Genomic DNA, 26,943 nt, shown 5'->3' with positions numbered 1-26,943 from the left:
GGGAAGAGAATTTTCTTCAAGTTTCTTTTCTCACTGTAGTGGTTGTGGTAGCTTGGTAGGGTAGGAAGGAAATTTTGGACTGTTTCTAAGCACCATTATGTTAGTCTTTGTAATTTACAATTCTTTCCTTGCAGACCTGGCTACTGGTTTGTCCAGGAACATCCTGACTGCATCAGCATGCAGCACGTTTAAAAGTTTCACAGATGTCTTTCCTCCTTACCCCACACCCTACTACCTTTTAAAGCAATTATTATGTGGAATTTGCAGGGGGCAGTGGAGCAGAAAACTCAGAAAACTGCCCTGCCTGGAAAAAGCAGAAGACCTCTTCTAAGTGCCCTGAAAGGTAAATTTTAATGAAATCAGAATGCCCATATTCTCATGCTTTAGTATTCTTTGAGTTTCTTGAGCACTTTTTTAATGATCAAGGGATAAATGTCCTAAGAATAACTGCAACATATTAATCTATAATAATGCTCTACAACATTGGACTGAAGTTACTATCTAGAATTCTTGATCCTGAAAGTGATTTTGGTTAAGTCATAATTCTAGCTGTTAGACTCAGCTACACTTTGAAACATGAGTGCAGAAAAGTTGTCTTCCTCATTAGCTCAATCAGAAATTTAAAGTCTAAAAAAACTACTAAAGCCATCTCCCCTGTGGTGGTTTGACCTCAGCTGGACACCAGGTGCCCACCAAAGCTGCTCTGTCAATCCCCCTGTCAGGGGAGAGAGAGAATATAAAGAAAGTGTCATGGGTCAAGGAAAGGCCAGGGAGAGATCACCCACCAGTTACTGTCATGGGTAAAATGGACTCAAAGAAATTAAATTTCATTTACTACCAATTAAATCAGAGAAGGATAATGAAAAGCAAAATTACATCTTAAAAACACTGTCCCCTCCCAACCCCTCCTCCTTCCCAAACTTGATTTTATTCCTGATTCTCTATCTTTTTCTGCCTTGAGGAACAGGGAGATGGGAATGAGGGTTATGGTCAGCCTATCACATGTAGTTTTTGCTGCTGTGTCCTCCTCAGGGGGAGAAGTTCTTCCCCTGCTCCAGTGTGGGGTCCCTTCCATAAGAGACAGCTTCACAAAATTCTCCTTCCCATGGGCTACACGTGCATCACAAAGTGCTAGAGTAGGTCCCTTCAGTGGGGTGCCATCCTTCAGGAATGCACTGCTCCATCATAGCTTCCCTGTGGGGGTCACAAGTCCTGACAGTAAATCTGCTCCAGCATGGGCTCCCTTCTCAGGTACACAGGTCCTGCCTGTGTATAGGGCTTCTCCAGGGTCCAGCAAGGGCTTCTCACAGGGTCACAGCCTTCTTTCAGGCCTCCACTTGCTCTGATGTGGGCTTCTCCACAGGTAGATCTCTCCATGGGCTGCAGAGGCACAGCCTGAACTCATCATGGTCTGCACCAGGACTTCAAGGGAATGTTTGCTCCAGCACCTGGGGCATCTTCTGCCCCTCCTTCTTCACTGACTTCAGTGTCTGCAGAGCTATTTCTCTCACACATTCTCACTCCTCTCTTCTCTGGCTGCAATCTTCTTCTGCACAACAACTTTATTTTTTTTCCTTTTTAAATGTGTTAATCCAGAAGCACTGTTACCATCACTGATGGCTTCAGCCTCAGCTAATGACAGGTCCATCTTAGACCTGGTTGGAATTGCTTTATTGGACATAGGGGAAACTTCCAGCAGATGCTCAGAAAAACCACCCCTGTAGCCTCCCTGCTACCAAAACCTTGCAATGCAAAACCAATTCAACCCAGATGTCCCAACAAATAGGTTTACTGTTATTTAAACTGAATCAACACTGAAGAACTTAGACGGAACAAAACACCCTTGTTTCTATTCCAATTCACACATAAAAAATAACCCAACAATTTTTCATCAAGCTCCAAGTACAGGAAAAATTCTCACTGTAGCTATGGCTGTGTAAGACCACTGAAAACAAAAGAGCTGGTAAAAATGCTCACATCCTCCTAGGCAGAATTTACCAGCTTCCTCCTTTTTTATAACTGGGCAAAAGGAGTGAGGATAGGCACAGTGGACCACCATTTAGGTCTGATTTTCTGATATTATGTGATTTTCATATATTGTTTTATTCAAAGCCAGAGATTAAACAATAAACAAGGACTTTGACTGTAAAAGATTTCAGATAGCTCATTGCTTCCTGCTCAGACCTACTGCACATGATCTATATAAACCCTCAGGATTTGCAACATAAGTTCTCAAGCAGAATTTTAAAGTTCTGTCTCCAACTAATTCAGTTAGAAATTTGCTTAACAAAAATCATAATACTGGAAGAAATCAGGTTGCTCTCTGCTATCAGCTTCCAAAAAGTCTCCTCAGCTGTTCTTCATACATACAACTCAAGTTACAGGAATTCAATTCTTCAAAGAACACTCAAGAACTACTCTAGATTTCTTTGTGTGCTTCATCTTCATACTTACAGTGTTAGGTAATACTGAAAATAGTATCAATTGTGACAAACAAAATGCAAAGCATCACCAGAAATTTTCCATGTGCATCTGTAACAATCTTCATCCTCTATACTTCAGTTCCAGTCATTTGGGTGCACTGCCACTGTTGTGCCTGCCTCATGCATAGGGCTACTGTGTGAATCAGTGGGAGAAGCAAGAGAGAGATAGTCTACCTTCCCTTCTGCCATTTAAGGAGCTGCAGATACATTTATTGGATCTGCTTCCCTAGAGAAGGGAGACTACCAAACCACAGATTGGGTTCAGAGCTGTGGTTACACGGCTGTTTGGTCCAGAATAAATACAGTTGTCAAACAAAAACTGTTTCACCCTTTGTTTCAGTCCGTCCTTTCTGCCATTTCCCTTATGCCAAAAGCTGTGCTCATTCAGCTGCACACAAGCCAAGTGAGCAAAATGGATCATGCTCAAAAAATGGCACATCTGGAGACAGTCTTCAGCCAGACAACTTCTTGACTCCAGTCACTGCACAGCAACATGAGCACTAGCTCCAGCACAAGAGAGGGGCAGAAGACAGAAGCAAGACCAGGCAGCAGGACAGGTCACAGCTTTCACAGCAGCTGTCCAATTTGAAGCATAATCAAAGTGGCTATATAATCACAACCTACAAAATTATAAGGTATGGGATACTAACTCACTTTTGTCTCTGAAATACAGTGAATTTGATGCCTTGGAAGCACGGTGCTGGAACAACTGGCTCCAGAGGAAGACAACATAAAGAAGTGCAATCTGACTTTCCTCATTTCTGCACAGTGCTTCAGTAACTCCAGATGATGACACTACAAAGTGTTATCCATCAGCCCAACTACAGGATGTTCCTAAACAGATATTTCTCAACAACCTGCCTACAGTCTTTCAAGGACCATTAGGAAAAGACAAAGAAAATAGCAATTTTTAAAAACAGACTTGGGGGGTATTTTCTGTGAAAGTCAAGCATTTATTTTAAAAAGCAGGCAGTTCTCTAGTCTGAGTTACCCAAGCCTGTTACAAAAATAAAATGTGCAAAAGCTTCTTAGAGAAACATTTATGTTCCATAATGGGCAACACAAAGAGCAACTCTTTCTATACCTCACATGCCACATATCAATTAAATGATTTATAGAAATGAAGTGCCCTACAAAATAAAATATTTCAAAGCAGTCTACATTTTTTAGGGCAGACAAGGTACCAGAATGCATTGTGGGGGAAAAAAAAGATGCATTTAAGGATACTTTCTTATTACTTTGTTTTCTATATAACTCAATTGGACTCTTTACCAAAGCAGTTTAAATACAAATGTTAAATTACCTGAAGCCTTATAGTAAGCAATTTTTATTTCCTATGATACTACATTTACTACCCACCATCTTCACATCTTTCCCAGCACAAATCTACTTTGGGCCATTTCCCGGTTGTAAAACCACCACAGCATACAACAGTGCAAACAGGATATGCACAACTGCATCATCCTTTCAGGTGGTGCATCCCTCCCTCTCTCCAAAGTCTCTACTCATTGCAGACTTCCAGAAATAGTAAGTGGGCTGCAAAAAGGGCTTCATCTCCAGTGAACAGGAATAGTCCAAGCAGGAATGAGGCAAACACATGGTACAGCTGGGCAGCTTCCCTTAAAAGCAGGTATGAAAGCAGAAATGGAAACTGGGATTCACTGAGCAAAAAGAAACTACACTGGCAAACAGAATGCCAACTGTTCCGAAGAGCTGAGAGTGCATTTGGATGTAACTGCTCTTACAATCCAAACCCAAGCACCAGAGGCAAAACTTTCTCTTTTGGCATCAATCAGCACCTTATACCATGACTTCTTCAATAATGGAGAGGAAGCTACAGCCAGAGATACAAATGCTGCCCACCAAACACCACTAAGGCAGATAAAGATCATGTGAGAATAGGCGGAGCTCCTACAAAGCCTTCAAATCAAAGTATACCTACCCCAACACCAAACCCATTGATAAGAAAAAAGACCAGTGACTACACCAAACACCAAGCTCAGTGCAAACATTCTCCTCAGAACTGGCTGCTAACAGGGCCTCTGCAGTTCTGCCTTCCCCACTTTTGGTTCAGACACACTCCTGCCCCTGCTCTAGTCCAAGCTAAGTGGATTCATCTTTCAGTCTGACACAGCAGTAATGCTACCAAGCCTTGCTGTACCATTTACCAAGTAAGCCCAGGATTATTCCAGCACCCAGAATTTCTGCATGGCCTTAAAATGTGATGCTGGTATTAGATGCTGTTAGCAGAAAATCTAACTTTATAGAAATGTATACAAATAATTTTTAATATATTAGCTGAGGAGGAAGGGGGCAAAGGACCTGTTTTCTGAGATTTACTGGCTATCCAAACCTGTACAAGAGAGCACAAACACTCTATCCTGTGGGTTGTGGGTATAATGGTAATGAAAATGCCCACAAAACCAAAAAAACCCCACTGCCACAGGCCTCAAAGTGGGGTAGATTTTTAATCAACAACCGATTTCTCCTCTCATACAGAAGTTTATGAGACATAGTTTAACCAGTAAGTCAAACCTTGCCTTTTTATGGAAAGGACTTAAACTAAAAAGGTCTTAGACTATATATGGGTTCATACATGTAACTAAACAGAGAAAAACCTCTAGGACCATAAGCAGTAAGACAAACTTTTGGTCTCAGCATTTTCTAGTCCTAATCAGCATTTTTCAAGAGCTGATCATTAATATTTTAAAGGCAAATAAAGGATGCAATGAAATTTTGGAGACATCTGACCCACTAAAATATTTTTGAAAGCTAAGGCTCAAAATGACTGTATGTGTGTCAGTTAAGTGGGTCTCCTGCTAACTCAGGAGAGGTCAGAAGGGAAGGTAACTGTCTGCTAAATGCCATAATACACATGGTGTTTTAAACACAATTTTCTGAACAGAGAAATTTAAAAGCTAGCAAAACAGACACTATTCAAGATAATTAATTGAACTATGAAGGTGAAGGAGATTCTATCACTGCAAATCTTCAAATGATCAGCAATTTTCACTCAAGAAACTTTTGAATAACTTGGAACCCACAGAGGTTATTCTCAGAGGTACATCAAGTTTAATTCCACGCAGCTAAAACCAAATGATGTAAACCCATTATGAAATGGTAGAATAACATGTTTACATCATTTAATACAGTAAAAGGAGATAAGCAGGATAAAGAAAGAGGAAAGGGCAAAATCTGTTTATTTACCCTTTACTTTCTAGAAAGTGCTACCTAGATTACTTCATATGCACCATGCAGTAGTACCAGTGCTTTGAGACCACACCTGACTATTGCAGGGGATGTACAAGCTTATTACTTACCAACTCTTGTTGTAAAGGAATTCAGTTTAAAAGTGGCATTTTCATTCAAAACTAAAAAGCGGAATAAAAGAAATGCAGAATTTCAAATTGGAAACTTTGCTCTTGAGCGTGAGGACCAGAACTGTCTCTTGCTATTAAATATAAACCCCAGTATATCATACACTGACTTAAATCTACCACTGCCCCACTGCAGTCCAAGGTGATTTTACCATAAACGGGTACACTATAATAATGTCCCATACAGTGCCACACTACTGCTGTAGGGTCATCCTACATAACACTTTGATTATTGTCTGCAATCTTACAAGAAAAAGGGAGGTTAAGGGATACAGAACCTGACATATTTTTATACTACCATAATGCATCTTCCCACAGCAAGTGATAAAACCAATGCATTTGGTGTCTACTACAAAGACATAATAAAAGCATCAGCTGTGTTTTTACCTGGTTTATCTAGGAAAATGAATCGTAGAGCATCAGCAAGGTGCACCCAGGTAATACAGCTATTTCCAAAAATGTTTGGCTATTGATTTCCTCTCTTTTAAGTACTCCAGTTCTATGACTAATATTACACCTAGCAACTTTGGAGACCACAAAAAAATATCCTGTTTACAGATCCATCCAGCTGGCAAGCTAGCTTGTCCAAGAGACCATTTTGCTTTCCTGCTGTTGGTGAGACCACTAGAGTTCTTGCAGCACCCAGAGACATTTTCATTCTAAGTATCAGTTTCTGTGGGTTCTTGAAGTTTTCTCTCTATAGCTCTCCATGGAAGTGGGATTTAAAGGCCTTTAGATTGCTAGTCTAAGAAGAACAGATGAAAAGATTAAGATTAAAAATGGCATCATATCAATGCTTACTGAATTCTAGCCATAGGATTTATTAGATTGTAAAATCTGAATTGACAATCACTGAGGGCCTGACCCAATGCTCCTGTTAGCAGGAGATGCACACAGCTCTAAACAAAAGGTAAGGTTGTAGAGAATATTCAAGAATGCAAAATGATCTGCAGATCCATAATAACTCACACATTTCATAACTAAAAGCCCTCGCCAAAAGATCTATTAACAGATCAAAACTGAATTCATAGTATCTGCGTTTCTCATCTAACTAAACTGCATTTTGCTCAAAAATTAAAACCTTTTCAGAAGTTTCATTCTTGATTCTTTAAATTATCAGAAACAATGCTATGCAACTACTTGAATGCATTTGAGAGAAAGTACTAAGCCTCTCATCAGTTCTCTGTAACTGCTATAAGTTTCAAATCTATTTTGTGATAGTCACATTTAAGTGAATATTCAAAGGAAACTAATATACCAACTTAATAAACTAAGTTTCTAAGTTTCAAACAGAGAACAGTACCTTTATGCCACACAATTTTAATTGCCCAGCAGAGAAATGTTAAGAGCTTAGTGTAGTGGGATGCTGTAAACTGCTTTCCCCAAGTTTTACTTGGGGAAATGTGATACATCTGTTTCTTGAGATATATGACAAAATTTAGAATGAGCTGGAGAACCCAAGAACCTAATTTTGTCCAAGTTGATTGTTGAAGCATTTATTACTTGCCCAAAGGTGTGTGTGGAGCTTTTGATGCTAGAAAGCTGCTGACAATCATGCACTTCCACAGCACTCTGGGCTGGCCACAACTCTAAAGAGCCAACGGCTGCTCTGAAAACTGCCATACTAGATGGAAAATGAAGCAATTTATAAAGAGAGTGAATGGATATGGAGCAAGACTCCACAGGCTTAAATACAGCCAAGTATTCAAATTTACGGAAGTCTAAAATAAAAAGATAGTCACTTGCTGTTCTGCAGAACATGAGGCAGCTCTAAAGCATATATCTCAGAAATTCACATCACTTATTATAGTTTTAATGTATTTTTTTTCAAAGAAAAAATAAGAAACAAATTCTGCCTTCTACAAACAGTACAAAAAAATCACTAAGGAAAAAAACTGGCTCATTTCTCCTTGCTACACAGAGCAGTCTGGGTTCAACTCTTTAACACACTAATGGCCATTTACTATTGACACATTGCCAACATTTTACTGAGGAAACCTTGAGAAAGAACAGGCAGGGGAAAAAAATGGTAATTATAACTCCTTAACTGTTTCTAACTTGCCTCACCTAACTTTGGAGGGAGTTCACAGGACAAAAAAGATATGCTCATCACAACTTAAGGGCTTTCTCCCTGCTAGCTTTTTTAAAAGTTTACTGTAAGAAGACACTTAGAATTAAAAAGATACAGAATAGAAGAATAATTATTTTTCATGGAACACATCAGATGAATTCTATAGGGAAAACAAGTAATGAACTGACACCTAATCTTCCTCATAGTTTTTTTATAGTCAGTAGAGCAAGAGTTGCCTTCACAAAGCCAACACAGAACAATAAAAATTAGGTTCCCTTGTCTGAATTGCCTCCTGGTGGTGTCTCCACCACTCTACTGATCCCCCACATTTGGACTTCATTTCAGTAAATTCCTGTCAAATTCTGCCTAAATCAGTGGGCTATCAATGGGTTACATTACTATTAGTGGGGAAAGTCCCCTTACACTTCACTACCAGTTTTGACAAATTTAGGAAAAAGGACGAGATAAAGAGAAGCTCAAAGAATAATGGACATAATTAAAACAAAACCACACCAAGAAAACTTATATTTTGTCTGGCCACCACCTATCTTCCCTGACACTATGTCAGATGTCTCTGCTAACTTGCAATCTAACAGCAGAGGAAAAGTTGCTCTAAAGAGACTATACACTTTCTGAAGTTTCTGAAGGTCAGAACAAGTATTTTAAAGTTCACTCAGAATTGAATAGAAAAAGTGAGTGTAAAATGAGCAGAAATAGGTGAATTCACATTGACTTGGCCCATATTTGGAGTAAATAAAACACTCTTAATTCCATGAACAGAAAATGTATACCAGATTATCACCTCAGTGAACATCAACATTTTCTAAGGATGAAGACTGCATTCTCTACCTCCAACAGTGCCAATATGGAAAAGAAAGCACAGACACTTCATGAAACTCTGTGAAGAGCATTCCTACCTTTTAATACTTTAGGTTTGTTCATCCTTCAAGCAGTTCAAGACTATCACAGTCTCCACAATAGAATGAGGAAAAGAAATATATAGTGAGTAATAAGGACAAACATTCAGTTAGAAAAGTGAAACCCGAAAAAAATCTTTTCACAATATGTACATTCATTTGGCCCACTTATGCTTCCCTAATACGTCATCTCTCTAAATAATTTCCAGAAAGATGTATTTCCTCTTTATTTGTCCACTACAAAGGACCCTTAAGTCCACCTGCAACTGGACAATAGCCAGTATAATTAACAGAAAACAATTCCAAACTAGCATTATAGAAGCAATGCAACATTATCACATCCATCTCAGTCCTTTTTGAACCTACGCCCCAGGAGTTGAACTGAGTGGTTCCCCAATACCTTTGAAGGTATAATACATGACCCATATGTGGGAAAACACCACCTAACACTGTCTACCTGAGTCAGTCTTGTTCTTGGTGTAGCACCAAATAATAAGGCAACATTTAGTAAAGAAATTATTTCAGCCCATGGCTGTACTACAGTCAGTAATGCATAGCACAAACCCCCCCACATTTCAGGAAGTGGCTTATTTTATTCAAGTACCAGGCAGCAGAGAACAAACAGCAGAGACAAGCTTTTGCCTGCATTCTAAACATTGGACACACTTTCTCTCTTCTCCTTTCCAAAATTCAACACACTTCAGAAAATTTGGGACCAAACAATTCTGATAGCAACTAAAGATCCATAAGGCTCTGAAAACCAGATCCCTAGATTTGATTTCTTTTCTAACTTGCAGTAAAGCAAAATACTGTTTGTGTAGCTGCGAGGTTGTTCCACTGAGGCATGCAGAACTGAGCAGAATGAACTACTTTAATCTGTTTTAACTTATAAAAATTCATTAGTAGATTTAATCCCTTTTCCCAGCATCCAACTAAGAGGCATTTAAGGGTGCTATACAAAACAGCCTAAATCCCAGTCATCATCATCTAATGCTTCACTTGTCTTCCCTTCAAGTAGAAAAGGGAAAAGGGAATAGTAGGCCTTGAAATAACTACTGATGTGTGAGGTTATCCAGCAAGTCAAAACATGCAGGAGCATCTAATAACCAACTTTCTCCATCAGTAGGGGATTTTCAAGGAAATACTGTAGTTTAATTGCCCATTTTCTATCTACAATGTTGCTTTTCAAGCAGAGCAGGCTATTTTGGAGTTATGCCCTGGCTCATATGAAGATGAAAGATGTATCCAACTAGGTTCCATTAAAAAAGTTCTCCAGCTGCCTCCAAATCTGGCTTAAATACAGGATGTACTCAAAAATTAAAAGTTGAGCTGGAAAATCAGTGCTGAGGGAAGAGTAGCGGGGGGGAGGTGGGGAGAGTTTTTCTTCTTTTTATTGACATTACAAAACGGACACTTACATTTCCTAAATTGAGTTACTTCAGTGTTAATGTACATTAGATATGCAAAAATGAAGCTCACAAGCCAACAGTGAGATGGTCTAGGTGGAGTTACATTAAGAAAAGAATGGGAAATCCAAGTTTACATGCCAGTATGGGTTTAATCATGATTTAAGCTTGATAAAAGGTCTGAGACAGCTTAGCAGTATTTCAGTCATATACAAATTATTATAAAATCAGTTTTGCAAGAGAATTTCTGGAAAAAGAGGCAGCAGGGAGAGATGCATCCACTCTGCCTACATACAATCACCTGTGCAACATCCAAAATTTGCTTCAGCCAGTATATCTTGAGAATATGGAAGATGATAACTTAATGAGAAGTCATTATATTCGCATTTTCACACAATATTTGGATGCAAATTAAATAAATACCAAAGATTAAAATAGTAAGTATAGGCAGATTTTTCAAATATTCACCTCTAAACAGGTGCTGTTCACACTGATCAGAGGGTTCAAAAGGATCTAAGAATTCACTGAGGCAGTCAGTTAACTTACTTCTCCTTAAATCCAAACAGACCAGTATCTTTTTGACAGGAAAAAATGTCTGACTACTTCAAACCGTCTAAGAAGGATTCTACAAACAGGTTTTTTCCATGTATTTTACAACTACTTTATAAACAGTTGGCATAAATGCAGGCTTACAGTTACATGCAAATTAGCATATCTCTATCATTCATGCCATTTACTTAAAAAAAGATCAGTGTTTAGTAATATGTACAGTTCCAGATAAACAACTGGAACTGAAATTAAGCATCACCTGCCTCAAGCTATTGGTAACTAAACATTCATATGGCATATTTGCAGACTTGACCCATTACTGACAGAATAACTGGCATTTTAATACACCCTCCATCAGCCATGGAGAAAGGAGGTGTCAGAAACTCCAGACAAAACTGGCAGGAGCAGGCAGTGACCTTATTATTTACTTCCAGATTTTTAGTCCCAGGATCTGGTGGTGTTCATCTGGTATATCTACAACACACAGGCATACATTGCCTACCTTCTTATGCACAAGCATGAAGTGCTCTTTCCTACCTGTTAACCGCACCCAGGTTCCCTCCTGCTCTTTAGCTTTCTTGTGCTTACATTCTTCTCACCAAAACACTGCTGCTTCTCTTTACAGAACACGATGGAACATGTTTCGCGTGCAATTTTCAGATAATGTACTCAAAAAGCCTCCACAAAAATTCACCTTTACTATGATTGACAACTGTTCAAGAAGAACAGTCTCACAGGATGAATTTATGCACATTACCAATCTTTTCATTACTAAGTTATGGTACCTGTAATAAATACAGCAATAGTAATGCTTAAAAGCTATTCCTGACAGTTTTTGGAAATTTAAATAACAAGTTTCCTTTGTCAATCTAAACCACATGTTTACATTTATTCAACTATACAAAACCACAGTTAAATTACTCTGTCATTTTTTATATCTATCCCAAATCTTCTTTCTCATTACTTGCTATTTAGTGGCAAGGTTAAAAGGAGTCTCACCCTGAACACACAGGACTTTGAATAACCTCATCAATCTCAATTTGCTGTAAACTCTGAATACAAGCAAAATTCACTATATTTGCCTATTCATAGTAATAAACTTGCTTTTATAGTGTGCATTTTTCCTAATTATATTCCACAGTTTCAACTGCTCTTCACAATAAAGTATGTTAAAGTTTTCCCCTGTGAAAAAATAAAACTAGTATCTCTATATAGCATATATACGCTGACAACAATTTTTGATTACTTTTCCCTGCGTATATACAGTTCTTCAGAAATCAAAACAACAAAAGGATACGCTTTATTATTTCCATATCAAGAGGAAATACATTAGAATACTTGTTCTAGTTTTCACAACATTATTCTTAAAGATTCAATGAATTTCACTGTGACTACAGGAAGAGACATTTGCATTTTATTTTCAAATATAAGGGAAAGAGCACGTGCTTTTCTTCATACATGCTTATCACCATCACCCTTTTATCACAGAGTCAAAAGACTATTTGTATAAGCTTTCTTTCATATTTACTACAGAATATTGCTCTAACTTTTCCAGGAGATTGTGATAAGGACACATTTAGAAATTCCTCTATATCTGACACGATATTGCTAAAAAAACCCCACACTTTTTTGCTGCCCACATGACCTCTTGCTTGTCTTCAAAATAAGTACTATTACGATACACATACTCAATCATGATATATCTCTAAGTGCATATTCTTTCTTTTTTAAATTAACTATGGGGGGAAAGAGGCAGAAGAAAAAGTACTACTTCAAGATTACATCCCTCCCTTCACCAGTGTAACTGGTAACAATTTCCACCTCATCTCCCCAAAACAAACAAAAAAGAAGTAAATAATAAATAAAAACTTCCTCACAGAAAAATTAAAAAAAAAAATACATTCTTCAAGTTTTTATATTGTAAAGAGTGTATTTAACCTATACAAAAGCTGAATAGTGTAAAGTAATTGTGGGTAAAATTCTAAAAATAAGAATGTCAAGAGAAGACACTATCACAGAATAAAAAGTGAAGGAAAAAATGCTAAGATTTTGACTTTCTTCCAAAGATGTGAAAACATAGGAAAAAAAACCAGCGCTCCAAAGCAATAGAATTAATTCACATTTACAACCCAACCTTAGATTTAGCAACTGTTCTGAAAAAGTTACTTTTGACTCCTCTTTATTGAAGAAGGCGGTCAGGAAAGAAAGAGGAAACCATTTTTAAAACTGATGCATTCAGAGTTTCCAGACTGCAGCTTTTACATTTATAGCTGAGGAGCAAGACTATTAAACTGAATTCCCCTTATTGCCCACAGATTAGAAAAGAAGTAAGCATAGTTTAGAACTCTGTGAAAATAATACAAAGAGACTAGCAGAGGGAAATTGGGTAGTCTGAAGGACTCAAGCTTCAGGTTATCTTCAAGTAAGTTTTTTCTCTTTCTGCAGTTTTCCTTTCAAGTGTTAACACACTCAGCATACATTGCTCCATCGTCTTTCAGGTGTGACAAATCAAAGCCTTTGTTTTTCACCTCTGACATTCTCCGAAAACATATGAATATATGACATACCTTATGCTGTAACAGTTCAACCCTGCATTAGCTAACAATTTTATTTAGGTTTAAGCCTACACACTGTACATCCTACTTGCTTTCTTTTTGTGCTTTGCCAGATCTCCTCAATTTCAAAAACTTCTGAACAGAACTGTCATTATTAATTCTCAGCAAGACACCTAAGCCACTATGAATCACTGCAGCGACTGGCAGCAAGTGTCAGCACTACTCTCACAATGCTTCAGAAACGGAGGGAAGTCTTAAAGCAGCTAAAAGCTTTTAGCTAAACCTACCGCTGACTTGGTTCTTGCACAAATCTTCATCCAACTTCATTAAATAAGAGAGCAAAGAAAAAGCATGCATTAGGGTGACATAACATTTCACAAGCCAGAAATATTTTATTATTCTGACTCTCCAACACTAGCATCTCAGCTCCATGCCTCCAAGTAGGGACACCACACAGGCTGGAACTTTAGCTTCTCAAACTTAATTAAAAGGTTATTGAACAGTGACCAATATGCATCCTATAACTGTCTGCAGTGGTGTTGGGCCCTCAGAGTTTATTCACTGGATACGAGGCATCAGAACTAATTGGCTCTAACCAAGAGTACAGACAACACATGTTGCACCCCTTCTTAACACAAGCACTGCATGATGCAAACCATTATATTTACTGTGCAAAGCTGAATATTTCTGCATGCTGTGTGAAAATTAAATTGCTGATTCATATTCTTCCCATAAAGCAATTGATAATAACGATTTTTCCTGAAGAGAAGTGAAAGTGAAAACAGAAAAAAGGGCTTTGTTGCAGTCTCTAAGGTGCTGCTCAACTGCATTGCTAAGCCACAGATTTCTATACAACAGATACCTCCAAATAAAGAGGGAGTGGCACTTCTCTGCACAGGGAAGTTGTGGTTCTTTTCCCAGAGCTTACATTTACCATGACCATTGCATTTTAGCAGTCATACTACTTTATTATCATGGAACACTGGCAGCTCTGCAGCCCAGTGGTAGAGATAACAAAATATTTAAACTTCAACAATCATAGAGAAGTTCATTGTTGTTCTGATAATCAAACACACAAAAATATAAAGAAGCAAACTACTCTGACTTCATATGGACTATGTGGTAGAAGTAAAAACAAACTTATTTTTCAGCATCTTCTAGAAATTTAATCCATGTTCATCCCATGAACAGGTGTGCTTTAGTACTTTGAGTTCAACAGAAAAGATTAGCTCCATTTCCAGTGATGGGTAATTTAAAATACATGTTAGTATAGTCTAGTCAGCACCATAACTTTAGAGAGTTATAAATACAAGTTTAAAAGGTATGGCAGGATGTACTTGCTTTCTTACATTCCACTCAGTGACTCACTGCCTGTCCAGGCTCATCACGTGAACTGGTAGTCAATACAGTTTGCTTCGTGGCATCAAGACAAGCTCATTTTGAAATTATCATGGGCATCCAGAGCTTACCAGAGAATCCTGAAACAGCTTGCTGTGAGACATAGTCACATGCAGAGGCTCATGCTGGTTTTAGAGAATAAATCATCTTCAAGAGAGGCATGCTATCACATCAGCAAAACCTCAGTTTTTGTTGAACTACTGTTCTCATTAAAAATAATTTTCCTTATTAACGTACATGTTTTGTCCTAGATTCACTGTTCCTCTATTAAAACATCCTATTTTTTTTCAGTAAACAAAATTTATAGATAAACGTTAATCACTGTCTGGCCATTTTCTTAGGGAAAGCAATATTCAAAACAGAACACATGCAGCTAGTAAAAGATTAATGGAGGTATCTAGTCATCACACTCATGCATTTTACCAATGCTCTAAAATTTTTCCCTCTTCAAAGGTCTAATCTATTGACCTAATTTGGTTCCATTATTGACATACTAAGCAATACAATTCAGGGACTGCTTAAGTCAGTTAACTAGGGATGGGATGGTGTGGTGTATGAGGGGTTTGTGCATGTGTTGCTCTTTAATGTTTTTAAAAACAAAACTGAGAACAAGTTTTGTAGATATCTCAATATTGCATATTTTTCTTCTTGTTATTCCTGAGGCCCATCTTCAAGTTCAACAATCTTTCTCTTAAGCATTCAGTTGTAATTATTACTCATACTTTAGAGCTGTCAAACAGAATTCCTACCAAATGGCAACCATAAGATAATTGTGCTGTAATTTATCATGGTAAAAGCATCCAATTAATTTTCAAATTGTAGATTAAGTACCCATAACTGACATACATTTAGTTGGTCTTGACATTAAGAAAAATTTCAGCATACTCACCCATATATGAAGTGTGGACCTACTAAGTCAAAATCTAAAGATTTGCCTAAATCAGAATGGTCAAGTTTAGAGGAAGTTTGAAGATAATACAGAAAGTGACAAAATTAATTCATTTTCCCATCTCCCTTAATATAAAAATCTTAGTTTCAACACAAGAAAAATTGCTATCAGTTCCACTGATTAAACTAGTTTCTTGTTTGATAGACTCACAATAACTCACGCTATCCTTAACAAAGAAATCCAATAAAAATAAAAAATGTCTGGTTGCCCACGCTTATTTTTGCACTTAAATATTTCGCAGCTTTCTTGGAAGCTAGGAAAAGAGACATCTTTAGAAGACAGTGTTAAAAATACATCTGTTTCCCTACCTGTTTCTCACTCAGAGCTGTGATTTTGGCTTGAAGTTCATGAAGTTGTTTCTTCAAATCAGCGTTCTGATTAGAAAGAAAAAATATCTGTGAGAAAGATATTCCATTTGTTAACAAAGAGTAGTAGCAGGAAGGTGGGTTTTTTGTTTGTTTTGTTCTTGCATAGTTACTACAAATACAGCACCTCTGGATGTACAGCCAATAAAATTCAAATGGCTCAACAAAGCCTTATCTAAGTTGATGAGTGCAACAATAATTAGAGGACTTTTCTAGCACTCAGAGAGATAGCCCAGTTTAGAAAGAAGATTTCATTAAAACATCCATTAGTGCTTATCATATTTTAAAGCACATTTGTACACTTCATCAAGTTTACAAATTAAACAATAAATGTTCATTAATATGCAATACAACAGTATCATATTGTATATAACAGTACACTATAGTAAGTTATCTAAAACATTCTCACCTATGCTACTCATGCAAAGACATTTACACTTATCTGTGGAGATTATCAAGCATATCTATTAAATCCTAATTGACACATATACAAGTTGAAGGCTAACATGCTTTAAGTCCTTATTTCCATGTATGCTTATGCCTTACACTGTGCTAAAGAGAATTACGTTTGCCCTGACCCATCATTCATATCAGCACTTCGCTTACAGAAGCACTTTTAGAAAAGTTTCAGATTTTAAAGCCATAAGCAACACTAGAAAGATGCAGGCAGAAAACAATTTTTACCAGGACTTTTTCTTTTCTACTGAAATAAATAAAAGAAACAATAAAGAAACATCTGCCCTGAGTTTAAAACCTGTGAAACTCTACAGAAATGTGACAGGAAATCAGATTTTCCTTAGTTTTTCTCTTTTCCCAATTTTTTGTTCTCATTTATGTTGTAAAGTTTTTATACTAGATTATTCAGGTTTAGTCTGCTAAGCAGAAATATTAAAACATAAGACTAATATCATCACAGGAACTTCATGCATATTCTCTATTTTTATAATCCTCCAATTTTGAAATGCATTTTGATCTCAGCTTGCACATAGTCTCTGATTCCAGCAAAATCAGATATTGACCAGTCATCCTCCCTTCTTCTAGATTCTACTTAACTTGGGATAAAAATGCATTAAGAACATTGGAAACAGGGACCAGATTCACTTTTCCTGACTCTAGGAACTTTGCATGGCTGCTTGCAGCATGACCTCACTTTCAGCAAATATTAATTGAAAGCAAACTGCTCTGCAGACTAATTGTTAGCAGACCTGTCCAGCGAATAAGAGCAGCAGATCTTACCCAAATCCCATCAGAATAAGAACATTCGAAAAAAACCAGATTTCCCAATACACCCTGCTTAAGCCCCCCTGTCAGAGTTTTAACTACCTAAGTGTTATTAAAAGCTGCCTTTCCCACTTCACTGAGCTCAGAAAAAAATGTACATTCAGAAAATTACAGGGCATTTACTACTGTATGGGGATGGAAGCCCTTAACAGCAAGCCTCAAGCGAGCAGCTTTTATCTCTCTACTTAACATTTCAGACTGGTTTGAGAGCTCCACAGAACTCCCCATCCAGCATCCAGCAGTGCTGAAATGCTATTCAAGAAAACCCAGGGACCTTATGCAGTTATTGGGAAAGGGATGACTTCTGCTGTATATGCAGGGAGTCCAGTTACCCAACTTCAGTAACTATGAAACTTCCCAAGGCCAAGTGCCCATTCTATGGACACTACAGGGCTGGTAAGACACCCAAGACAGGCAATCTGAACACAATCTTAAACTATATTGTTTGGACAGAATTTCTTGGATAGAATATCCTCTCTCTTCTTGTACTGTGAGCCTTCTGATACTCCAGAAAGAAAAAAATTATTGTGAATAATGGCAGCTTTTAGAGAGAGCAGCTTCCAATAGAATAAGAAACTTACTGCTCATCAGAACTGCACCACAGTCCAGAAAAGTCACTTGATTTAAACTATTAGGAATATGTATGATAATATTATGGAGCAAAAAGCTCCATAATAGCAAGAATTTTGGTTTTGTTTTAAACAATCCAACAGCCATTGCACAATAACTTATGAACAAGTTTTCTTCTAAATACTGTGTTAACAAGGAAGAAGGTGATCCAGAAATATCTAAAATCCTCAAGTTTTATGCATTGTTAATTCCTGAATTTTTAAGGGAAATTGTCCAATATAAAAATTAATAGTTACCTGTGGATCTTGCTTCATTTGGGCAACCAATTTCTAGAAAGAAAAAAGATGCAACAATACAATGAAGATTTTCATTATGAATCTTGTTGAACAGTTAAAATTTCAGTATTTTTAAAGAACCTTTGTAAAAGCAAAATATTTAGATTACAGTATTTCAATAGCAAAGTCTGGAGTCCAGTATTATAACACTTTCAAACCCATTCTATTAATACAATTAAACTACTGTATTAAGTCCTGTATGACTGTATCTATTAATACAGTAAAAGTACTGTATTAAGCCATCACTTCTGCTCCTCCTAAACAACTCTTGAACAAGTGATGCCTTTTAAAGACAATTTAAGCCAGCTGGGTAAAATAATCTAATAGCTGTGTCTCCTCTAGAAGTGCTGCCCTGTTTGCTTGCAGTCCCAAGAAACACAAACCATGGATAGCTGCTGCAGGCACAAAAGCTGTTTGTATATTCAAGGGCAGAATGTTTCAAGTACTAACGCTCTGCCTGTGTATTGGCATGGCTGGTACCAGATGGAAGACCCATGTTCAGAAGTATCTTTGCCACTTTTCTCCCTCAGAGAGAGATTGAGATCGTTGTAGAAGAGATGCCCTCCACGTCCAGAGGAAAACAGACAGATTGTTAGCATTCACTATTCTTCCTCCCTCACTTCTTTCAGGCAGCTGCAGGAGGATGCTCTCTATTGCTAAGCAAGGAAAAAGTCACCAAAGAAAACCAGAGCCCAGAATGAAGACCCAATGTAAACCAAAAGCTCCTAATATCTTTTAGGCAAATTTGTAGAAATTTACATCTCTAATGTTTTCCAAGATTACATCTTGTGTTAGTAGCTACTAACACACATTTCTTTCATTGATTTGCTTGAATTACTTTTTGAACCAGGAAAATATTCTAGGTTCTGTGACCATAAGTTCCCAAGTTAAATTACAGGACTCTTACGTAAAAGGATGACCTCCTTTTTCTTTTGAATCTGTTTCCTTACAATGCAAGCATGAGGGACTAATATGATTACAGAAAACCAGTGCTGACTTGAGTCAAGAGGAGTTGGAACCTGGACTTGATCCTTACAGATCTCTTTCAACTTAAGACATTGTATGATTCTATGGCTGCTTCTCTATTTAGCTCTTTCTTGCATTTTTCCATACCAGAATTCCCCATCAGTCCTCACTTCTTCAGATTGAAAGACTCCTCAAGCACAAATCATTCCAATGCTTTGTTCACTCTTGGCACTCTTCCACAGTTCTCTAGTTTGTCTCTATCATCTGGAGACAAAGTTTAAAACTACATGCAACACTCACATACTCTGTACTGCAAAAACTCCTTACACTGTGCCAACAGCCAGTTCACAGCCTGCTATTGCAGATGTAAAACTGGGCCTGTTTTTCCAAAGTGCATCACTTGGCATTTATCTACATTGAATATTGTTTCGTCATGCTGCCATTAAGCATCACAGGAACACACTTAGCTTATTTTTCCTCCGTGCTTCCTGCCACATTGGAGCTTGACAAGCAACAAAGCTGTTAGTTTTTATATAAAGTATTCCTGCAGACAACAGTCATAAGACAATACAGTCAGTACTGTAAACTCTTCACAAAATATTGCTAAATTCTTGGATCATGTAGTACTACGTCATGCAATTCTAAGGAAAAAAAATATTCTTAAATGTAAGATGCATTTAAGGTATTTTAAAAGCCACTGATCGTTTGGCCATGAAATAAGAGAAGGACAAGGATGCTTTAGGTTCTTTCCACATATCAGCTTGAGGAATCATCCACGGTACTCAACCCTTCTGTAAAAATAGCTAAATATAATTCGTTTAACACCTCTTGTGATCAAAACTATGATGATAGACTGCTTCAAATTTATCTTACTTAAGTCAACACAGCAGCAGAATTAACTACTTAGGCTTGATGGATCTCTTCTCAGGACAAGCAGTACAGCTTTGACAGGGAAGACATTTGAATATTCAAGTTGTACGCTCATATAGAAGCGATCTGGTCAGGTGTCATTCATGGTGGATTCTCTGATCATAGAAAGTAGATCAAAAAAGTAGCTTTTTTTGAACAACTGAACAGCTTTTTTGGGTTCTTGTGGTAGTTTCAGATACACTTTGCCAAAGCAGCATTATGAAAGCTTCAGACAGAGTTTTGGAAGTAAAACAGAAGAGGCAAAACCCAAGGAGGTATTCTACAAACAAGACCACATCATACTGAGCATCACGCGTACAGCCGTGTAAGCGGTCACAGGCAACATGCTGCATTGAGAAGCTGGGACGGTTTGGCTACAGAGCTGAGCTGTGCTCCTTATGCTCATCACAGACACCGTCCACCACTTCCAACAGGACTGTGTGGGTGTTGGCAAGCTTTGTTAGGGAGTCCTCAGAAAAAGAAATACTAGAGAAGTACAAGAAAACATGACAAGAGACAATTCTTTATAAATCCTGAGGGAAAAGAAGGAACATATATCTCTTTAGGTTACAAACTTCAGAGCTATACAAGAAAGTTCAAGCACTTCATTTGAACCAACCAGTTTAATTTCTTTCAGGGTTCATGCTGACAAGCAACTACCACACAAGCACAAAATCTTTATTGAAGCACCCAACATTTTGTTGCAAGTGTTATTTTCCACTGTAAACATATAGACTTCTTCTTAGCCTTAATTGTAAAAATACACAGCATCTTGAATTAAAAAAGACAACCTTCTCATATAATGGTTCTTCCAGTTTCACCAACTAAAACCAAACTTAATTAAAGTTGATTTTTGTGCAGAGATCACTTTTAATGACAACTCAGCAAAGTTAAAGCAAAGAAAGTAAAAAACCCTAGCAACTTTAAGCTGTTAAAAGAAGTCTTTTTTGATATTTCTCAGTCTTCATCCCTGTTCATCAGTGTCATTACGAACAGATGCTAAAGATTATTCAAAACTCATAGTCTTAAAATTTTTGGTTCACTTGGGCATAAAAGGAAATGAAGATGCACACAAAGGGTAAACACTGTCATAGAAACATGAGCACGATTAACATTTTGATTACTTTACAGTAGTTAATACTTGAAAATATTACTTACTGGCCTTAAATATTTCTATGTCTGCAGAAAATGATACTGCTGATTTCTGGACTTCCTAACCTCCTGAACAAAAACTTCATTGAAATTTTGAATACAAAGGCCTTGGAGTTTCTGAGGACAGCAAAATACTCATCTGTACTTCTGGAAATCCATCCTTAGCTTTTTCAGGTTTTCCTCCCTGGCTGTAAGTTGATTTTGTTAAAGCAGACATTGCTTGATTTTACTAATTTACCCATTTGAGTTCTCACAATATGTGCATCATGGCGGCAAGTACTAAACAAGCCATCCAAATCACATTTTAGACAAGTCACCAAGTAATTTTGAAACATTTCCCAAATTTCCTATGATGAACTACACTGAACAGTTACTTATCATATATTTCTTTTATCCACTGTGTAACAGTTGTGAGTTTCAGATTTCTGAAGAGCATCAGAAATACTTGAAGAACTGTGTTTAGAAAAGGTCTCATTGTTCAATTTAACATTTCAAGTTGGCAGCTAGTCTGCGTCTATGGCTGTAATAATTTTCCTCCAAGAATTACTATGCGTATGCTCTCCCACATTTATTAAATTAGGTTTCAATATCATTAGTTGTAATAGTTCATCACTGGCATTGTAAAACAATGACAATTTGCAACCCTACTGCCACATAGTATTGAACAGGTTACTAGTAAAAAGACCCAACAGGTAAAAATTTACAAAGCCCAAGTGCTACAACACTTTGGTTATCAAAAGTAATGTTTAGGAGCTACTAAAGTAGAAGACATTCCAGAAGAGAAGCACCAGATTAAACTAGGCAGCACTGTATACATTTCACTTCAAAGTTACTCCACTGTATTCCTCCATTGCCAATTGAATACTAAAGTTGGCTTCAGAACATCAGAAAAACCTTCCAGACAGAAGCTGAACATGGTTTTCAGAATGTTTTTATTACTGCTACAAAATACTAAAAAAAAAAATCCCCACCCACAGCTTGATATGTAGATTTTTCACATTTGCTAAAAAACAACAGGTGGTCAGGTCAAAATGCAGAGTACAAAATTCTGAAGTAGTTTCAAGCTTATAAAACAATTATTACTATAGTTGTAGTGCTATTGCTTAATGCTCCCCTTAGTAGTAATAATGTCAGCAGTAATAACGCTGCTATTGCTTTAAAGCAAGGAAGTATATAAATTACCTGGTGAACCTGAATTTCCACTTTCAGAGCCTCCTGTAGAGTCTGCAGCTCCATTCTCTACCTTCTCCACTTTCTCTAGAAGTGTCTTTGCTGATTCCAGTGCCTTTAGTTTCTGTTTTCCTCTTTAACACCAGTCCTATAGAAAAACAAAGGTTGTTTTGGTTAGCGAAGGAGAAGAGTCAGTTTGAAAAAAGATTATAGCACAACAGGAATTCAATAGTGAACTACATTCAAATGCAGCTTCCTAGCCTAAATACAGTCAGTCTTGTGAACACAAGAAATCTTCAGGCTCTACAAAATGCCTGCCTTGGAGTCATTTAGCCAAATTTGTTACTTCCCACATATCCCAAAGTTGACATACTTATCCCTTATCTTAGTTTGCAGGCAGCTATTTCCAACCAATATCCTATTGCAGTTGCATATTAGCAAATTTAACTATCAAGAATGTTTTAAAAATCTGTCTAGATGAAAACTTATACTGAAGAATAATATTCTACAACCACAATAAATAGTTAAATTGAATGTACTGCACTAACACACTTCCATGATACTACAGAGGCATTCTTAGATGGGACAGTGTGTATGCTATTTAACAGAACATTGATATATTAATAAGTCACTGTCTAAAGTTTGTGCCAAGTTAGCAATTTCAGTTGAAATCTGTTCTGAAGGAACAGAAGAGTGATATTAAGCAGCAAAAGACATTTCAAAAAGACTAATTTTATAATCTTTTTAATCTTGGAAATCTACTTATAGATCCTGAGTATAAAGTTTAGCATCTTCACTTGTACTACAAGCAAATGAATCCCCCCAATTGCTGACATAGAAAAGCATTATCAAGCATACTTCTGAAAGCCCTGAATGCAGGACAAGAGACTTTTTTTCCCAAAATATGTTAAAACATCTGAAACAGGAGTCCCATATGCTCAAATCATAGTGGAACCTATGCAATAACATCTATAAATACATATACATGAAAGTCACTGGAAACCATTATATAGCAATTTTTCCAGTCACTTCCATCCAGATACCAAAAATTAAGGAATTGCTGCAGTGTTAAAATAGTTCCTATTTTTTTATTTTTTGAAAATTGCTCACAATCATTGCACAGGTGTTACCAACTCAGAGGCCTTCCTAATGAGACTACAATGTTTTCAAAAGGATCCTGACAGCTTTGATTAGACATGCAGGCTGTAAAAAGAGAGTAATTCCCATAAGTTAAAGAATTTTATTTTAATGTTGTCTTACTACAGTAAACAGAAGTAGTGGACAAATTTGTGAACTCCTGAAAATAAAAATGTTGAAGGTGTGTGTTTTCTTTTGTTTATCATTTATCTTTTCAAAAAGAATTATGTTACAAAAAGGGAAGACTATAAAGGGGGGGTTGAAAAACATTGTCTTTAAACTCTTTGTCCGTGTTGTCTGCTGTTAGCTTTAAGTTACTTATTTAAATAACAAAGGGTTGATCAAACTTTGTAGCCAACACATGAAATGACCTTCTGCAAGGGCCTCTCCCACATGTGACACAGATGAGTGAAAACAGCTGCCTTTGCAGCACTAGTCTCTATAAAATTGTAATCTGTATCAAGGGATACATGGAAATTACATATAGTTCCCTGTCCTATTACCACAAACAGTAATGAGAAAACAGAATCATGGATTATTACTTCCACTCACTGACAACAACAATTTTAGCATGCTTCAAGACCCTACCACTGCAGTTTCAAAAGAAGTCATGCTTCAGAAAACCACGTGGGAGATTGGTTAATGAAAACTGGAACCCACTGAAGAGGCTAGAAGTCTTTTTGACCCTTGGAAATTCAGTTTCAGGGTAAAGACAGGCAGATATGGTCAGTTTCTTTCTCAGTATGTCTTCAAAACATCACAAGGCACACATGATGAATAGTTCCTATTGCTCTGTAGCTACATGCTAAGTTCAAAGTTGAGTGCAGAACAGCAAAACAGTTATCTCAACTGCGAACATAAAAAATGTCCATCACTTAAATATATGTAACTGTAAGGTCCAATACATGTTCATAGCAAATAGGACATATAAAGACTGAGCAACTTCTATTAATGCATAACTTAATTTGACATAGAAATTGTAATATTGATGGTTCATAGAAACTAATCCAAGCTAATTACATTTATGTCCTGAATAGCTAGAAAGATTTTTCAAATTTTTTAATTTTTAAGAGGTTCAAGAAAAAGCGACACTGCCTTGCAGAAAAAACATACTTGCTCAGCCTAGCTATGTTTATAGGGGTATAAACACACAAAAAAAAATTTAATTTAAAAGTTTGGTGAAATTGTCAAATTCTGAACATGACATACATACAACTGTTTCTTTCTAGAACACAGACTTGCAGCTTCCCTTCCCAAGCAGGAGTAACTACTCAGTTATCCCCGTCTCGAATTCCCCCAAAGAACCTTATACACTCATCCAATGTTAAACAACCAATACAGTTTAAAAAACCAAAAAAAGAACCAAACATAAAAAAAAAAACCAACAAACCCCAATCATTCCTTACATCCAGCAAAACCTAAACTGCTTTTTTCCGGTCAACATTGAATAATGTCTATAAATATCTATCAGGGCATCTGGTTAAATATTGCTCATACTTCCTTTGAGAGGAGGTAAAAAGTACATACATGGCTATACAGTTTGCTAGTGCAAAAACTTTCAGTATTTCTGAACCTTTATTCTTTTAGACTAAACTTAAAGGGAAGATTAAAAACTTAAGTTCACTAGCATTATAAACTATCTATAATACCACATTCAAAGAGGTGTAAAACCATCTCTGAATTAATCACAGAAGAAGGTACATTTTCCACTTTACTTTTACAGCAGTGGAATTATTTCTAAACTAAAATAAAAAGCTTGTAGATGTCCGAAACCGCATGCATGGCTTGGACTGCAAAAATTCTTCATCTCATTATTTTTGAAGGAAAATAAGCAAATGCCTTGCTCAATGCTAGAATTGTGATTTCCAAAAGGAAGGCACAGGATTCAGGACTACATGCACCTCTTGTACATCCAGACATACTTCCAAGTCTCAGTCAGGAAGAACACTGAGCAAGAGGTAAATTAGGCATTTCTGGATGGATTTCAACTATCGGAGGCAGCAGACCTCCATTCAGTTTCTTGCTGGCATTCATTTATTACCAATAATCACTTATTTCTTAAGTGGTTGCTTCAAGACTTTCATGCTCAGTGCCCCAATGCACTGCATATAGACTATTTAAATATTCAAAGACTGAATGAAACCTTAAACTCTACAATAATCACATAAGTGCATTCACACTTCTGTTATCTCAATTAAATACAACCTACATGGGAACTTCAAATATCACAGTACTATTTCAACAATGGCTATTTTGGAAGCTACATCAGAAACACAGCTGACAAGGCATATATATTTATATAAACAAAGGTAGGACACACACAAAGCCATGAATGCCTTCTGTGTGTATGGAAGGACTCAGAATAACTCAGAATTTTAGAGACAAGTCTTTCTGAGCCAAAAATCCCTTCAAATAAATTTGGTTTTCACATTACACAAAAAAAAAAAGAACCAACTTATTATTTCTGAGTAGATGAATTTAAATGTCCATTGTCCTTACAGACCCTTGGGCCCAAATCTCAGCCTTATAGATATTTTATTTATAAAACTGGGGCTTCCATCAGCAACATTTACTTTTTAAGACTTAATTTCTGAATATAAGAATAGATAGAATTTCAGTTTCAGTAACCATCAAACTTTTCCAGGAATGGATGCCAGCTCTTCATATCATCTATTCTTAGGTAAGCCATTTTACCCTTGGGAAGAAGTACTTACCAGTTTTGAGTAAATTATCCCTTTCAGCTCTCTACCCCCTCCTACAAAAGAAAAACAACAACAACAGAAAAAAAAAGATGATTATAAATATTTAAACTAGAGTTTGAAACAAAAAAAAAAAAAAAAGTATTCAAATATTTGAAAAGTTGGAGAGGGAAGGGTTGAGATTTTAAAAAGGGGTTTTTGGCTGGTTTTTCTTCAGGGGAGTTGCATTTTTTTTTTTTTTTTTAATGCTGAAGTTAACTATAAAACACCACTTTAAAAGAAAATCTGTTTGAAGTGGCACAGAAAACTAAGAAGACCTACAATTTTAATCTGTATTAAATTACAAACTATTACTGTCACTAGGGAAGAAACAATTAGAGGTATCAACTTTTCTAGTTCGGTGCAAGGTCAGTGTCACCCTCCCATGGAGGGAAGACCTCTCCATTGCCTTTATTAAGATCTCTGTCATAAGCCCTGTCAGTTGCCACAGCTAAACATGACGAGGTTACCCACCCTAGACATTTGCTCATCACCTCTGCTAGAGGTTACACCAACACCAAAAGATGGTAGAGCAGGTCAGCACAGTGACTAGAGCTCAAATCCCAGCATACTGCTGGGGACTGAAACAAACACCAGTGTAAGACAACAAGGTGA

The 26,943-nt window shown here is 36.9% G+C and overlaps 1 protein-coding gene across 3 annotated transcripts in view; it reads right to left on the bottom strand.

The window, feature by feature from the left end:
• Positions 1–26,444, bottom strand: part of PHF21A (PHD finger protein 21A) — a 95,868-nt gene extending 69,424 nt beyond the window's left edge. For all 3 annotated transcript variants that reach the window (XM_062494956.1, XM_062494957.1, XM_062494958.1), the window contains exons 1-4: positions 26,305–26,444; positions 22,466–22,601; positions 18,218–18,250; positions 16,014–16,079 (exon numbers count right to left, since the gene is read on the bottom strand). In XM_062494956.1, coding sequence (XP_062350940.1) covers positions 16,014–16,079; positions 18,218–18,250; positions 22,466–22,519 — 153 coding nt within the window. In that variant the 5' untranslated portion in view covers positions 22,520–22,601; positions 26,305–26,444. The remainder of the gene's footprint in view (positions 1–16,013; positions 16,080–18,217; positions 18,251–22,465; positions 22,602–26,304) is intronic.
• Between the last annotated feature and the right edge of the window lie 499 nt (positions 26,445–26,943).

The sequence above is a fragment of the Cinclus cinclus genome, chromosome 6, assembly GCF_963662255.1.
Source record: "Cinclus cinclus chromosome 6, bCinCin1.1, whole genome shotgun sequence".
NCBI lineage: Eukaryota > Metazoa > Chordata > Aves > Passeriformes > Cinclidae > Cinclus > Cinclus cinclus.
Note: the sequence above shows the minus strand (reverse complement) of the source record. Positions and strands in the feature narration are given on the sequence as shown.